Genomic DNA, 18,111 nt, shown 5'->3' with positions numbered 1-18,111 from the left:
GGCAGGCTGTAATTAGGAGGGGGCTTGTGCTAGAGGCAGGCTATGCTGTGTTTATTCACAGTGTCCCATACCTCTGAATGTGCCAGAGGCAGGCTCTAACTGGGATGGGGTGTATGCCAGAGGCAGGCTGTGATTGAGATGGGGAGTGTGCCAGAGACAGGCTGTAATTGGGAAGGGGTGTGATCCAGAAGCAGGCTGTGATTGGGAGGGGGCTTGTGCCACAGGCAGGCCCTGATTGGTCAGAAGGTGTGGCATCTTAACAAACTAGCCCCTTGCATGCTGTGTTTATGCACAGTGTCCCATACCTCTGAATGGATAGCTAAAGGATGAAAACTGACCACACCAACACAGATCAGCTCCTGTGCTTTGTGTGGCCCGTTTAGAATAAGAAAGAAAGGTGAATGGCATAATCAACCAGGTACATGATGATAGAGACTATGAAGTTCTTTTGTTTTAAATGACAAATTAACTGGCAAATGGACTAGCAATGATAACTCTGCATTTCCAGCTTTGGTTTGGGATACCTATAAGGCTTACGGGGTCAGTATATTTCTGACATTACAGCTACAAGTAAAGACCAAGCCCATAGCACCCAAACCCTGCAGGATCAAGTCTCTATCTAGTCTCAATCTTATGCCAATGATCCCACTACCCTTAACCTTGATGCCTTTATGGCTGATGGGAGGAATCTCCATTTAGATATGTCTGAGGTCACTAGGTTAGACCTCCACAAATGTAAACAAACCTTCTTTGAGAAGGGGGACCGCAGCAGGAAATTCCTTGCGTTGCTATCCCAACATAACAGTCCACTCACTATCATCCCTGAAATAACAGTGGAGGATGACTCGATTGTTAACTCCTCTGTGGTTATTTTACAGGCTTTTAGACATTATTATAGCCTCGTATATTCCTCATCCCTGTGATCAGATTTTGACCCTGAGGTCATGCAGCCATTACTAGATTCTGTTGCTTTCGGCTGGCTATGGGATGGAGAGCATGAGTTTTTGATAAGCTCCATTACACCTAATAAGTCACCAGGACCAGATGGCTTGCACCTGAGGTTCCTTAAAGAGGAAGTAAAGCCTCTGAAAAAAAAAAAAAATACTTGCTGCAAGAAAAAAGGCATAATGAGCTAGTATGAGCTAGTACTAGCTCATTATGAATTGCTTACCTGAGATCGAAGCCCCTGCATTGGCCCTCGTTCGCCTCCTCCAATGCCGCACACACCCCCTCCCAATCACATGACTTCCGGGTATCGCGGCTCCGGCGCTGTGACTGGCCGGAGCCGCGATGACATCACTCCCACGCATGCGCGCTTATGCCGCCACTAACGGCATGATCGCCGTTAGAAACGGCACGCTTAGTGCGCCTGCGCCCAATGTCTACAGCACATGCTATTTCTGCAAATATCTCCTAAACCTTTTAGGTTTGGGAGATATTTCTTGCACCTACAGGTATGCCTTAATCTAGGCTTACCTGTAGGTTAAAGTGGTTGTAATGGGTTTACAACCACTTTAAGGAACTCAGTCAAGTAATTGTGAGACTATTGTTCCTAATTTTTACGAACAATCTACTGTAAAAATGCTGAAGGATAAAACCGGAGGATGAAGCAGAGGAAGATAGAGGAAGAAGCGGGGGAAGAACAAGATGGAGGAAGAAGAAGAAAACCAAAGGAAGACCAGTAGAAGATAGAAGAAGAAGAAGCGGGGAAAGAAGAAGAGATTAATAAAGGAATTGTCAAAAACCGGCTATTGTCTTTTTTAACATTTTTGACACTTTTTTTGTGAAATGGTAGGGGTACATTTGTACCCCATTACCAATTCACACGGGGGGGGGGTGGGATCTGTGGGTCCCCTTGGTAAAGGGGGCTTCCAGATTCCGATAAGCCCCCCGCCCGCAGACCCCCACAACCACCGGGCAACGGTTGTGGGGATGAGGCCCTTGTCCCCATCAACATGGGGACATCCTCCCCATATTGAGGGCATGTGGCCTGGTATGGTTCAGGGGGGGCGCTCTCTCGTCCCCCCTCTTTTCCTGCAGCCTGCCAGGTTGCGTGCTCGGATAAGGGTCTGGTATGGATTTTTAGGTGGACCCCAAAGCCATTTTTTTTTAAATTTTGGCACGGGGTTCCCCCTAAAATCCTGGTATGGATTTTGAGGGGGACCCCCACGCTATTTTTTTAAATTTTGCACAGGGTTTCCCTTAATATCCATACCAGACCTGAAGGGCCTGGTATGGAATTTTGGGGGGACCCCCACGCATTTTTGTTTTTTAATTTTGGTTCGGTGGTTCCCCTTAATATTTATACCAGACCCAAAGGGCCTGGTAATGGACTGTGGGGGAATCCTATGCCATTTTTTTCAATGACTTTTATGTGTATTGCAGAGACCCGACAATTCATTAATAGCCGCGAGTACTTTTAAATGACTTTTTTTTCCTTTAGAAATGTCATTTTGGACTGTTGTAAACACGGGAAACATGCGCCCCTTTACAGGCATACTATAGACACTCCCCAGGTACAAAATTTAAAGGAATATTTCACTTTTATTGTTTCACTTTAAGCATTATTAAAATCACTGCTCCTGGAAAAACTGACTTTTTTAAAGCTTTTTTTTTGCATTGATACATGTCCCCTGGGGCAGGACCCAGGTCCCCAAACACTTTTTATGACAATAACTTGCATATTAAGCTTTAAAATTAGCACTTTTGATTTCTCCCGTAGACTTTTAAAGGTTGTTCCGCAGCTTTCGAATTTGCCTCGAACACCCCAAATTGTTCGCTATTCGGCGAACAGGCGAACAGCCAATGTTCGAGACAAACTCATGTTCGACCCGAACCTAAAGCCCATCCCTAATTATAAGTCTTGAAGTCTGCAGTAGGCGTGGGTTCAGTGGAATAGTACACACACAATCACATACAAAGAGGCCCATTGTCATGACAGATTAGTACATAAATCTTTTAGCTCAGGTTAGGTGAACAATTTTAACACTAGCATAAGCAAAAACTAAACACACAATAGGTAAAGAAAACACATACACAAAAAAACATAGTTATTGGAAAATCCATTCATTGTGCATACTGTGCAGGGTGTCAGCAGGTGAGGGTGTAAGCAGTTGGGGATGTATATAAGCCTGTACTCTCACTGCCAGTCACTATACAGCATTGGAGTACACATCCAGCAACATGGCAAAGGTAAGAACCTACTAATACTTATATAGAAATTGTAGTAAGATATGAGCCTCGGTATGTGTTCATCATTGAGCATTTATTGGGTACCATTGAATGTGGAGGACTGAAGACATCTTCTGAGATAACATAAGTACTGCATGGGGACAGCTCCAGGTCAAAGGTTATTATTGCAGCCACATCTGCTTTCTTCCTTTTTTAAATTCACTGCACGTTGAATATTAAAAAAAAAAAAAAACGCAAATTCGGGCATCTATGTCTCGCTCCGTAAATACAATAGAGAAATGAGTGTAGCCACAAAGGAACAAAAAGTATGTTATTTGCAGGATAACCAGTTGAAAATAAAAGGAAAAAGGCCGGATAAAAGTAAACTGTTGCAGCAACATCTAGGGACCACTAATCCAGGCATAATAAATCTTTATATGAAGTTAAGATAAACCTTAAAGAGAAGCTCCAGGCTTTCCCAAAAAAATTAAAAGTCAGTAGTTAAAAATACTGTAGATGCTGACTTTTAATATAAGGACACTTACCTGTCCAGGGATCCCGTAATGTACTCACCCGAGTTGATTCTTCGGTTGCAGGCGCCAGCATCTCAGGTAAGGGAAACAGCTGGTTTCCTACTGCGCATGCTGAATGGTTCTGTGTTTTTTTTTGGGACCTGTGATGTGTCCCAGACGACTGCGGGTGCGGTGCAAAGACTTGCCCCATGGCCTTCAGCTGTGAGGCCTCTCCGCATTCAACAAATACTAAAGAGAAGAATTTATGCCAAGGAGATCTGCCTCCTGTTCTTCAGCTATGAGGACTTAAAGTGATGCTAAAGCCTCTTTTTTGTTAGTTAGAAATAAGAAACATATCATACTTACTGCACCGCCCTGTGTATTGGTTTTGCACAAAGCAGCCCAGATCCTCCTCTTCTTGAGTTCCTCTTCGGTGCTCCTGGCCCCTCCCCCCTGTTGAGTGCCCCCACAGCAAGCAGCTTGCTATGGGGGCACCCAAGCTGAGCCACAGCTCCCTGTGTCCATTCAGACACAGGGCCTCTGCCCAGCCCCGTCCCCTTTATCTCCTCATTGACTGACTGACTTTGATTGACAGCAGTGGGAGCCAATGGCACCACACTGCTGTCTCAGCCTATGAGGAGGGGAGTCCCGGGCAGCTGAGACAATGCTGCAACATCGCTGGATCTAGATGGGGCTCAGGTAAGTATTATGCCATGTACACACGACCGGACTTTTCGACAGCAAAGGTCCGACGAAACAAATCTGCCGGACAATACGATTGTGTGTGGGCTTCATTGGACCTTTGCGGTTGAAAAATCAGATGGACTTTAGAAATAGAACAGGTTTCAAATCGTTCCGACGCACTTGCGTCTGGTTGAAAAATCTGTTCGCCTGTATGCTAGTCCGATGGACAAACAACGACGCAAGGGCAGCTATTTGCTACTGGCTATGAACTTCCTTCCTAACTTCTAGTCCGGTCGTATGTCATCATGTTCAAATCAGTCGCACTTTGGTGTGATCGTGTGTAGGCAAGTTTGTTGCATCGGAACTCTGTTGGAACCCAGTCGAAAGTCCGTCAAAAAGTCCTTCGGAGTTCAGTCCGTCGAAAGTCAGCTCGTGTGTACACGGCATTAGAGGGGCTGAGGGTGGCTTCTGCACACAGAAGGTTAGTTTAGGAATTACCTCATGGCCAGCTGTAAGTGATTAGACTGTTCAATATTTACTATTGTATACCAAAGAACATTACTTCATAGTCTTCAGTTGTGAAGCATTAGCCTATACAGCAAGTTGCCTCATGGTCTTTAGTTGTGGGGGTCCTAGACTGTTTAAATTCTGCACATGCTTAAGGAGAAGAATGTCCTCCAACTGTTATGTGTTAAACATTTCACCCCCAATCCATATCCTGCCCCAAATGCTACTAGCAATAAATTACAAAAAGGCAGCCCCTGGACTGTTTATTGAAGCCTGTGTGAATGGACTGGTTTGGATTGCCTCTGTACTGTTTGGGAAATAACCGGTTAATATCAGCTGTCCCTGTAAGTAAAATTGGGAAAACGTTCTGTAAGTTACACAATTTTCACATTGTATTTTCCATTGCTGTTTTGCAGATCATCTTCTACGAGGACAGGAACTTCCAGGGTCGCTCCCACGAGTGTCACTCTGAATGTCCCGACCTGACCTCATACTTCAGACGCTGCAACTCCATCCGTGTGGAGAGTGGGAACTGGATCCTGTATGAGCTCCCCAACTACAGAGGACACCAGTACTTCCTCCATAGAGGAGAGTATCCTGACTTCCAGCAATGGATGGGCTACAATGACTCCATTAGATCTGTGCGTCTGAGCCCCCAGGTAATACTACACCTGTGTACTCTTTATTAAATCATGTTGTTTCTTCATGTATTTATTTTATAGAAAACGTGTAATAGAAACCGTTTAGTAGCATCTTATCAATTTGAGTCGAACAGAGAGGTCTCTCTTTTTGGATCCTACCTCTGCAGTGGATTCCTGCTTTGTTCCTATGAAAACTCTTGGAGTCACTTGACTCTAATGGATTTTACTTTAGAATACACTGAAAATGTGCTTTGGAGAGTGTAAGCAGTATAACAGCAAAACATTAGCTGTCATGGTAGAATCAGAGATAGAAGAAGATGTTTATTTTGGGTTCCTCCTCAATCCAAAACTCTCCTAGAAATTATTAGTTTAGTGGTACCTGTATGACCACTTGCCATTTGTTGTTAATATTCCTTTTTGCGTTATTACGGTGTAACTTATTTTACAGCACCAAGGTTCCTTCAGAATCAGGATCTACGAGAGAGAAGACTTCAGAGGACAGATGATGGAGTTCACCGAAGATTGTCCTAATGTCTACGAGACATTCCGCTACCATGATATCCACTCTGTCCATGTCCATGATGGCTACTGGATGTTCTATGAGGAGCCCAACTATAAGGGACGTCAGTATTACCTGAGACCTGGAGAGTACAGGAGATACAGCGACTGGGGAGCCACAAGCCCCAGAATCGGTTCCTTCAGACGTCTCCATCATTTATATTAAAAATGACAGAATCATAACTTTTCTTCATACCTTTCTTCATAATAAAGTTGATTAAAAAATAAGTTGTGTTTTTTCTTTTTTTTATATAAAAATGTATCCATGCTTAAATTAGAACTAAACTCATGCTGTAAAGTCTCTTTAATTCTTTTTAATGTAATTCCATTTGTTTTCAAATCTGTTAAATCTGAAGGTTTCATTAGGTGTTCCTTCTGGGAATATCTTGCTTGTCCCTACAGCAACAACCCCTTGTGTTATAGGTCTGACTTAGCAGGGGGGCATATTGGACCTCTGCAGAGAGACCTATGCTTTCACAAAGAGAGCAAGGGTCCTCTCTGCATCCTGCTGCCAGGATACAGACTTTTCTACTCGGCCTAATTTCTAAAGAGAACAGTGGGGAAAGCAAAAATAATTCTAGGATGCATAACTAGAAAGATCCTCAGCAAGAGGAAGGAGGTCCTGATTCCTCTATATAGATCTTTACATCACTAGAGGGATCACCAGCAGGAGGAAGCAGGTCCTGATTCCTCTATATAGTTCTTTTTATCACTAGAGGGGTCACGAGCGGGAGGAAGGAGGTCCTGATTCCTCTATAGAGACCTGTATATCATTAGAGGCATCACCAGTAGGAGGAAGGAGGTCCTGATTCCTCTATATAGATCTTTATGTCACTAGAGGGGTCACCAGCAGGAGGAAAGAGGTCCTGATTCCTCTTTATAGTTCTTTTTATCACTAGAGGGGTCACCACCAGGAGGAAGGGGGTCTTAAATCCTCTATAAAGATCTTTAGTTATCACTATAAGTATCACCAGCAGGAGGAAGGAGGTCCTAATGTATCTATATAGATCTTTAGATATAACTAGATGGGTCACCAGCAGGAGGAAGTAGATCCTCATTCCTCCATATAGATCCTTATATCACTAGAGGGATCACCAGCTGGAGGAAGGAGGTCATGATTCCTCTATATAGTTCTTTTTATCACTAGAGGGATCACCAGCAGGAGGAAGGAGGTCCCAATTAATTTACATAGATCTTTAGTTATAACTAGAGGGGTTACCAGCAGGAGGTAGAAGGTCCTGATTGATCCATGTAGATCTTTATATCACTGGAGGGAGCACCAGCAGGAGGAAGGAGGTTGTGATTCCTCTATATAGATCTTTTTGTCACTAGAGGGATCACCAGCAGGAGTAAGTAGGTCCTAATTCCTCCATATAGATCTTTATGTCACTAGAGGGGTCACCAGCGGGAGGAAGGAGGTCCTGATTCCTCTGTATAGATCTGTATATCACTAGAGGGGTCACCAGCAGGAGGAAGGAGGTCCTGATTCCTCTATATAGATCTTTATATCACTAGAGTGATCTACAGCATTAGGAAGGAGGTTGTGATTCCTAAACATAGATCTTTATATCAATCCTGCTCCTTGTCAGAGCAAATTAATATCTGTACTTCAGTCTCAACTGATGGCCTATAAAAAGGTGTCTCATTAACAAGGTGCCACACAAGAAACATCTCATGATGGGTAAAAGCAAAGAGCTCTCTCAAGACCTTTGCAACCTTATTGTTGCAAAACATACCAATGGCATTGGTTACAGAAGAATTTCTAAACTTCTGAATGTTCCAGTGAGCACTGTTGGGGCCATAATCCAGGAGTGGAAAGAACATAATTTCCCCATAAACTGGCCATGACCAGATACACTTTGCAAGATTTCTGACAGAGAAGTGAAAATAATTATCAGAAGAGTCGTCCAAAAGCCAAGAACCACTTGTAGAGAGATTCAGAAAGACCAAGAAATAGCAGGTACGATTGCTTCAAAGAAAACAATAAGTCATGCACTCAACCGCCATGGCATGTATGCAAGCTCACCACACAAGACTCCATTGCTAAAGAAAAAGCATGTTGAAGCTTGTTTAAAGTTTGCTGCACAAGATTTAGACAAAGATAAAATCTATCAGAGATGCCTAGACTGTCCAATGTCGAAGATGCCACATCCCAAAACAGAATAAAGAAACAGGACTATGTTAGGGACTTTGGAGGCCCCAAATACAGACATATGGTTGTATAAAACATTCAAACGTTTATACATTAAAACCAATATTAGAGTAAAAATTCATACAGACAACAAATAGACATTCCAGGTGGTGGGCACAAATGAAAATCTCTCTATTTACCAAAAGTGCATTGAAACCCAAAAGGAACCCCTATGCGTTTCAACTCGCTGAGTCTTCATCAGTAAGTTCTTTTGAAAGAAGAAATGAATAGATTCTACAAAATAAAAGTCAAGCAATAATATAAAGAAGAAAACATGTCGTATGCAAAAATAACTCATGATTTGTAGATTAGAAAACAAACATATGCAGACACTGGGATCTTTCCAGATAGTCCAAATGACCAGAGAAAAATTCAAGGGACAATAACCTAATCTATAATAAAAAGCAAAATAAATCCCCATTGCAATGAACATGAGCATAAACCATGCCAGTGAGAACACATCAATTGGCGCGGATTCCATGTAATAGATATACAACAATTGTGTGAAAACTGTGATGCAGAGATCTACCAAAGGCACTTATTTGATAATTCAGAAGGACCTCATTGGTCCTCATTGGTCTTGCCTTATCGCAGGTTAACCAGTGCACATTGCTACTGATGGAGTTGGGCCAAAAAAAAGATCAATGAGAAGGGCCAAATGCCGCGTACACAAGAGCAGACTTTTCGACTGGACTGGTCCGACGGGCTATCCGACGGACTTTCAGCGGACTTCCAACGGACTTTCCCAACAAACGGACTTGCCTACACATGATCACACCAAAGTCCGACGGATTTGTATGTGATGACGTACGACCGGACTAAAATAAGGAAGTTGATAGCCAGTAGCCAATAGCTGTCCTAGCGTCTGTATTTGTCCGTCGGACAGACAAGCGGACTTTTCGATAGGAACTGTGTCCGGCGGAGTTCTGACGTGAAGATTTGAAACACGTTCCAATTCTAAAGTCCGTCAGATTTTCGCCGAAAAAGTCCGCTGCAGGTCCGATGAAGCCCACACACGGTCGAATTGTCCGCCAGACTCGGTCAGTCGGATCAGTCCAGTCAAAAAGTCTGCTTGTGTGTACGCGGCAAAAGAGTTTTTGCAGCCACAATATTTTTTCTTTATGGATAGAAACAGATGAAGAGATTGCTAGCAAAAGCCACCCTCTGTGTCCAAAAACTGGAGGAGCATTTGCTACCTAAATCAAAAAAACAAAAAAGAAAACATGAGTGGCCTAACAGAGGCCACATTATGAGAAGTACAACAGAAAAATTCAGGCAACATAAATGGCTTACCCCAAAAGTAGCACCATAGTGACCCATAGTGAGTGTCCTAAAGGTACTGGAGAGTTCCTGGGTGCTGCCAAGAGGGTGGCAGCTCCCACTAATTAGGCAACACTAAATGGGTGGAGCAGGAATTGCGCCAATGGCAGATCGAGGCATCAATTAGAAAAACAAAGACCAATAAGAGTAGACCATATAGCGATTTGCGGCAAACACAATGGATCCTCTTGCATGGGGTGCCAACCAGCCATCATGTCCTCCCCCACCTCACACTGTGTGCAATGACGCCGCTTCCGGTAGACAATTACATCATATCCAGTGCGACGGAACCCGCGGTGTGTGCATCCAGCGGATGCGATGGTGCCAGCACGCAATGTGTGGCTCCAAAGATTCGGAGGAATACAGGGTGTATAACCCCAAGCTATGGTGCTGCACAAAACTCTCCAAAACCAGGAGATGGTCACATAGTTACATACTAGGTGAGGTTGAAAAAAGACACAAGTCCATCAAGTCCAACCTATGTGTGCTTATGCGTTAGTATTACATTGTATATCCCTGTATGTTGTGGTCATTCAGGTGCTTATCTAATAGTTTCTTGAAGCTATCAATGCTCCCCGCTGAGACCACCGCCTGTGGAAGGGAATTCCACATATTTGCTGCTCTTACAGTAAAGAACCCTCTATGTAGTTTAAGGTTAAACCTCTTTTCTTCTAATTTTAATGAGTGGCCATGAGTCTTGTTAAACTCTCTTCTGCAAAAAAGTTTTATTTCTATAGTAGGGTCACCAGTACGGTATTTGTATATTAAAATCATATTCCCTCTCAAGCGTCTCTTCTCCAGAGAGAATAAGTTCAGTGCTCGCAACCTTTCCTCATAACTAATATCCTCCAGACCCTTTATTAGCTTTGTTGCCCTTCTTTGTACTCGCTCCATTTCCAGTACATCCTTCCTGAGGAATGGTGCCCAGAACTGGACAGCATACTCCAGGTGCGGCCGGACCAGAGTCTTGTAGAGCGGGAGAATTATCGTTTTATCTCTGGTGTTGATCCCCTTTGTAATGCATGCCAATATTCTGTTTGCTTTGTTAGCAGCAGCTTGGCATTGCATGCCGTTGCTGAGCCTATCATCTACTAGGACCCCCAGGTCCTTTTCCATCCTAGATTCCCCCAGAGATTCTCCCCCCAGTGTATAGATTGCATTCATATTTTTGCCACCCAAATGCATTATTTTACATTTTTCTACATTGAACCTCATTTGCCATGTAGTTGCCCACCCCATTCATTTGTTCAGATCTTTTTGCAAATACAGAGATTGAACTGTTTATCCCATCCTCCAGGTCGTTTATGAACAAATTAAATAGGATTGGTCCCAGCACAGAACCCTGGGGAACCCCACTACCCACCCCTGACCATTCTGAGTACTCCCCATTTATCACCACCCTCTGAACTCGCCCTTGTAGCCAGTTTTCAATCCATGTACTCACCCTATGGTCCATGCCAACTGACCTTATTTTGTACAGTAAACGTTTATGGGGAACTGTGTCAAATGCTTTTCCAAAATCCAGATACACCACGTCTGCGGGCCTTCCTTTATCTAGATGGCAGCTCACCTCCACATAGAAGGTTAATAGATTGGTTTGGCACAGTCCAAGGCAAAAGATGAGTGAAGCCCATCCAAGGCTGATGCCTTAAGAGATCACTTTACTGGAACTAACGAGTCAAGCCCAACCCCTGAAAAACAACTCCAAATCATAGTCCCCCCTCCACCAAATGATTTGGACTAGTGCACAAGCAATGTCCATAAACAGGCATGTACTGGCCATCGGGACTACAGGGAGTTTCCCGGTGGGCCGATGGCTCAGTAGGCTGGTTTCAGTGACAGCCTGTCAAAGTAATGGCTTTCTTGGTTCGTCCTCAACTTCACGCAGTGATGTGAGAAAGATGAGAAAAATACAGAGGAGAATAAGTGAAATAATAAAAGAGGTTAGTGAGGACTCCTTATGTTATGCTACTTATGTTTTTTTTGCACAATTGCGTATAGTTTATAGGCTGTTTTTGTGCTTGTTTGCACAATTAAAGTGGGCCGGTCTGGATGAAGTCCAGGGCCAAATTTTTATCCCAGTCCAGTCCTGTCCATAAAGACATGGATGAGCGAGTTTAGCATGGAGAAACTTGACTGGCCTGCACAGAATCCTGACCTCAACCCGATAGAACACCTTTGGGATAAATTAGTGTGGAGACTGCGAGCCAGGCCTTCTCATCTAACATCAGTGCCTGACTTCACAAATGCACTTCTGAAAGAACGGTCAAACATTCCCATAGACACATTCCTAAACATTGTAGACAGCCTTCCCAGAAGAGTTGAAGCTGTTAGCAGCAAAGGGTGGGCCAACTCAATATTGAACCCTATGTACTAAGACTGGGATGGCATTAACGTTCATCTGCGTATATAGGCAGGTGTCCAAATACTTTTGACAATATAGTGTATTTAGTCCAGGCATAGGGATCTGGAATGGAAAAAAGTTTGATTTCCACAGAGGAATGGAGTGCTTCAGCCACAGGTTCTACAGCTATGGCAAAAAGTGCTGGAGAGAGGGGGAAACCCTGCCAAGTACTCCTATGCAGTGCAAAGAACCCAGACAGACATGATTGAGCGACCCAATTTGATGGAGCTGGTGGGAATTTTATACAGCGTGCGTAACCATTTAATAAAGTACATCAGGAAACCCATTCTCCTAAGAACCTCCCAGAGGTATGCCCATTCCATAGTATCAAAGGCTTTTTCTATGTCCAGGGAGGCCATCACTCTAGTACCCTGGTTGATATGGGAGGCATGGGTATTCATGAAAATATGTGTGGATTTATGGGATATAAAACCCGTTTGGTCGGGATCAAAAACTGAAGATAGGATTTTGTTAATTCTGCACGTGAGCAAATTAGTGAGAATCTTGAAATCTAGATTCAGTAAAGTAATGGGTCTATGTGAGGCACAGAGATATGGATCTTTGGGGCTTTTGTACATAAGCACAATGTGGTCATCACTCATCGAGGGCAGGAGGGCATCTTCAGCAAGACAGATGTTATACAGAGCTGCTAATCTGGGAGCTAATAAGGCACAATGCACTTTATGGAATTCAATCGGGAGACCATGTGGGCCAAGAGCCTTGCCATTCGGAAAGAAGCTGATAGCAGACAGAACCTCTTCAGATTACATAGTTACATACAGTAGTTTTATAGTTACATAGTAGTCGAGGATGAAAAAAGACACAAGTCCATCAAGTCCAACCTATGTGTGTGATTATGTGTCAGTATTACATTGTATATCCCTGGATGTTGTGGTTGTTCAGGTGCTTATCTAATAGTTTTTTGAAATTGTCGATGCCCCCCACTAGGGATAAGCTTTATGTTCGGGTCGAACATGAGTTCGAGTCGAACATTGGCTGTTCGCCCGTTCGCCGAATAGCGAACAACTTGGGGTGTTCGCAGCAAATTCGAAAGCCGCGGAACACCCTTTAAAAGTCTATGGGAGAAATCAAAAGTGCTAATTTTAAAGGTTAATATGCAAGTTATTGTCATAAAAAGGGTTTGGGGACCCGGGTCCTGCCCCAGGGGACATGTATCAATGCAAAAAAGTTTTAAAAAACAATAAAAGTGAAATATTCCTTTAAATTTCGTAGCTGGTGGGTGTCTATAGTATGCCTGTAAAGGGGCGCATGTTTCCCGTGCTTAGAACAGTCTGACAGCAAAATGACATTTCTAAAGGAAAAAAAAAGTCATTTAAAAGTACTCGCAGCTATTAAAGCGGAGTTCCACACAAAAATGGAACTTCCGCTTTTCGGAACCCTCCCCCCCTCCGGTGTCACATTTGGCACCTTTCAGGGGGGAGGGGGGTGCAGATACCTGTCTAAGACAGGTATTTGCACCCACTTCCGGCATAGACTCCCATGGGAGTCTACGCCTCTTCCCGTCCCCACCGCGCTGTCTGCTGGGAACACACAGCTCCCAGGAGAGAGCGGGGACCACTTATGATGCGCAGCGCGACTCGGGCATGCGCAGTAGGGAACCGGGAAGTGAAGCCGCAACGCTTTACTTCCTGATTCCCTCACCTAGGATTGCGGCGGCAGCTGCTGAGAACCGAGCGGGTTCTCGGCGTCGCCCGCCGACATCGCTGGACCCTGGGACAGGTAAGTGGCCATGTATTAAAAGTCAGCAGCTGCAGTATTTGTAGCTGCTGGCTTTTAATATTTTTTTTTTTTGGCGGTGTGGGTGAACCCCCACTTTAATGAATTGTCGGGTCTCTGCAATACACATAAAAGTAATTGAAAAAACGGCATGGGATTTCCCCACAGTCCATTACCAGGCCCTTTGGGTCTGGTATGAATATTAAGGGGAACCCCGAACCAATATTAAAAAAAAAATGTGTGGGGTCCCCCCAAATTCCATACCAGGGCACCCCTAACCCTCTTGTCTTGAATTGAATTGTACCTGTGGGATCTCCCTTTATTTAGTAAAGTGCTGGGTAAACTGATGATGATTATTATTATTGTAACCACTTCCAGACCGCCTCCTGTAGCTTTACTGCTACAGTGCGCCCCGGCTGCGCAGGATCACGTAAATATATGTAGGGGAAGCACCCGCGTCCGCTGCTCAGGTTGTGCTGTCATTCACTAATCAGCTGAGCAAATGACAGAAGAAGAGAGCCCTGTGTTGGTAAACGTAAAGCAGGGAGTAAAAAAACTGTAAAAATCAGCACACAGTACACGCAATAAACATAGTTAGGCACACTATTATCCCTTTGAGCGCCCCAGACATTACCCCTTCCTAGCCAGTGTTATTAGCACAGTGACAGTGTATAGTATTAGCACTAATCACTGTATTAGTGTCACTGGTGATGTCAGTTAGTCAGTTCCCCCTAGTACCAATTAGTGTCACATTGGCCACCGCACCATCACAGTTCCACTATATGTCGCTGATCGCCGAAATTACTAGTATAACAAAAAAAACCCAAAAAAAAACAATATATATCCCATATACACATATATATGTTTTATGTCAGAAAATAAAACATTTTCTTTTTTTAAACAAAAGGAGAGAGAGTACCAGGTCAATGCGAGTAAAAACAACAACAGTTTATTTAACCACTTGCCCAGCAGCCGCCGTCATACTGTGGCAGATCGGCGCGGCTGCAGGAATCTCCATAGGTGTACGTCAGCTGCTGCAAGAGCGATAGGGGACGCGCACGCCGCCAGCGCGCAATCTGATGCACGTGGTCGGCAGCTACAATGTCCGTTGGCTACCGGCAGGTTATTCCACAGAGGGCCAGAACGAGGATCTGTGTAAGTAAACAAACAGATTCCCGTTCTGACAGCGGAGTAGAGTTGGATCTGCTGTTCCTAGTGATCAGGAACAGCAATCTCTCTCCTCCTCCAGTCACTACACTCCCTCCAGAGTTAGAAACACCTCCCAGGGAACATATTTAACCCCTTGATCGCCCCCTAATGTTAACCCCTTCCCTGACAATGACATTTATACAGTAATCAGTGGCTATTTTTACATGATCGCTGTATACATGTCAGTGGTCCCAAAAAAGTGTCAAAAGTGTCCGATCTGTCCACTGCAATGTCTCAGTCCCACTAAAAATCCCAGATCTCCGTCATTGCTAGTAAAAAATGAATAAATAATAAAAATGCCATAAATCTATCCCCTATTTTGTAGACGCTATAACTTTTGTGCAAAACAATCAATATAGTTACATAGTAAGTCAGGCTGAAAAAGACACAAGTCCATCTAGATAAAATAAAAATAAATAAATAAAATAAAAAATATCATAAAATAGAAATATACACTTATTGCAATTTTTTACCAAAATATGTAGAACAATACATATTGGCCTAAACCGATGAAGAAATTTGTTTTTTTTAATTTATTTTTTCGCGATATTTATTATAGCAAAAAAGTAAAAAATATTGTTCATTTATTTTAGTTTGTGATATGTTTTTGCTTGTTTTTTTTGTTTTTGGTTTCTAAATTCTCGTTTTTTTTTTTTCCTTTGATACAATCAAAGGAAAGAAACCCAGTGGTGATCAAATACAACCAAAGGAAAGCTCCATTTGCAGGAAACAAATGATATAAATGTTGTTAGGGTGCAGTGTTGCATGACCGCGCAATTACCAGTTAAATTAGCGCAGTGCTAAATGGCAAAAAATGGCCTGGTCATGAAAGGGGTAAAATCTTCTGGAGCTGAAGTGGTTAATATATTATTATTATTAATATTATTATTATCATCAATATTATTATATGTAATAATGAGCAATTACATTTCAAATTCCAAATCAGAGAAATCACAGCAAATTGCTAATTGTTGACTTACATGAATGCGTGTTCACCAGTTTGTGCTGAGAATGATAGAATTTCCAAATCAATGTTTCTTTGAATCCTGAATTTCATCCTCTACAGATCAGAGGGGGCTCCATATAATATCTATGAGTATCTATCAGTATAACAGATTACTCTGGATTGATCATTATAAGTCTTGAAGTCTGCAGCAGGCATGGATTCAGTGGAATAGTACACACACAATCACATACAAAGAGGCCCATTGTCATGACAGATTAGTACACAAATCTTTTAGCTCAGGTTAGGTGAATAATTTTAACACTAACACAAGCAAAAACTAAACACACAATAGTTGTAAAGAAAACACATATACAAAAAAACATAGTTATGGGAAAATCCATTCATTGTGCATACTGTGCATGGTGTCAGCAGGTGAGGGTGTAAGCAGTTGGGGATGTATATAAGCCTGTACTCTCACTGCCAGTCACTATACAGCATTGGAATACACATCCAGCAACATGGGAAAGGTAAGAACCTACTAATACTTCTATAGGAATTGTAGTAAGATATGAGATAATGTGTTCATTATTGAGCATTTATTGGGTACCATTGAACGTGGAGGACTGAAGACATCTTCTGAGATAACATAAGTTATTGCAACCACATCTGCTTTCTTTTTTTTTTTAAATTCACTGCACATTGAATATTTAAAAAAATAAAGCCAACTATGCCTCGCTCCATAGATACAATAGAGAAATGAGTGTAGCCACAAAGGAACAAAAAGTGTGTTATTTGCAGGATAACCAGATGAAAATAAAAGGAAAAAGGACAGATAAAAAGAAAACTGTTGCAGCTACATCTAGGGACCACTAATCCAGGCATAGTAAATCTTTATATGAAGTTAAGATAAACCTTAAAGAGAAGCTCCAGGCTTTCCCAAAAAAATTAAAAGTCAGCAGTTAAAAATACAGTGGATGCTGACTTTTAATATAAGAACACTTACCTGTCCATGGATCCCGTAATGTCCTCCGAGTTGATTCTTGGGTTGCAGGCGCCAGCATCTCAGGTAAGGGAAACAGCTGGTTTCCTACTGCCCATGCTGAATGGTTCTGTGTTTTTTTTTGAGACCTGTGATGTGTCCCAGAAGACTGCGGGTGGGGTGGCAAACTTCCGGCTCAGATCACAGCTGCGAAGCAAACGGAACTTCCACTTTTGGGTGGAGCTCTGCTTTAAGTCCAGCTAACTCTTCTGGCTCTGGAATTTTCAGCAGACTTTTTGGCTGGGCCTGAATTACATCATTTCCATGCATGTGCTCATCTCTTTTGGATGCTGGGCGAATTTAGTTTTTTGTCTCCTTCTTCAAACAAGGGAGGAATGATTCTTTGTACTGACTTTACAGGCTTGGAGTTTGATTGCTTCCCCCTGTCTCTGGAAAAGGTTTCCAGAATTTAGGGTGGCAGATTCAAATCAACCAGCCAGAATATTTATTCAGCCAATTCCTGGAGGGGAGTGATTAGCAGGGGCTGGGATGGAGACAAATTGTCTGAGACACTGGAGAGCTGGGTTCCTTCTCCCCAGGAGGGTTCCAGAGGTGCAGGGCTGCTGTCGTCAAGCAGCCCAGGGAGTACGCAGCTGCTTTAGGAAGCCTCAGACGTCACAGGATTAAATGGACTTTGCTTACAACTAACTGCAGAACCACACCATCAGGGATTTGGTCCTGATACGCACCATCTCACTCCCTGGGTTGTGTCTGGAGGAAGCCGCAGCTGACCTGGAGACTTGTGAGTAGTGATCCTGAGTCAATCCTTGAGACTGTGTGTTGCGAATCTGTACTGGCTATCGATTATTGAATTCTTACCAGATAACCAGATGTTCCAAGACTTGCCCCATGGCCTTCAGCTGTGAGGCCTCTCCGCATTCAACAAATACTAAGGAGAAGAATTTATGCCGAGGAGATCTGCCTCCTGTTCTTCAGCTATGAGGACTTAAAGTGATGCTAAAGCCTCTTTTTTGTTAGTTAGAAATAAGAAACATGTCATACTTACTGCACCGCCCTGTGTTTTGGTTTTGCACAAAGCAGCCCAGATCCTCCTCTTCTTGAGTTCCTCTTCAGTGCTCCTGATCCCTCCCCCCTGTTGAGTGCCCCCACAGTAAGCAGCTTGCTATGGGGGCACCCGAGCTGAGCCACAGCTCCCTGTGTCCATTCAGACACAGGGTCTCTGCCCGGCCCC

General features: G+C 43.3%; 1 protein-coding gene across 1 annotated transcript; it reads left to right on the top strand.

The window, feature by feature from the left end:
- The first annotated feature begins 3,183 nt into the window (after nt 1-3,183).
- LOC141128308 (gamma-crystallin-3-like) lies at nt 3,184-6,239 on the top strand. Its single transcript, XM_073615522.1, has 3 exons — nt 3,184-3,192; nt 5,291-5,533; nt 5,964-6,239. Exons 1-3 carry the CDS (start codon nt 3,184-3,186, stop codon nt 6,237-6,239), a joined length of 528 nt encoding a protein of 175 aa, XP_073471623.1.
- The last annotated feature ends 11,872 nt before the right edge of the window (nt 6,240-18,111 follow it).

The sequence above is a fragment of the Aquarana catesbeiana genome, linkage group LG01, assembly GCF_042186555.1.
Source record: "Aquarana catesbeiana isolate 2022-GZ linkage group LG01, ASM4218655v1, whole genome shotgun sequence".
Classification (NCBI taxonomy): domain Eukaryota; kingdom Metazoa; phylum Chordata; class Amphibia; order Anura; family Ranidae; genus Aquarana; species Aquarana catesbeiana.
This window is presented reverse-complemented; position numbering and strand designations above follow the sequence as displayed.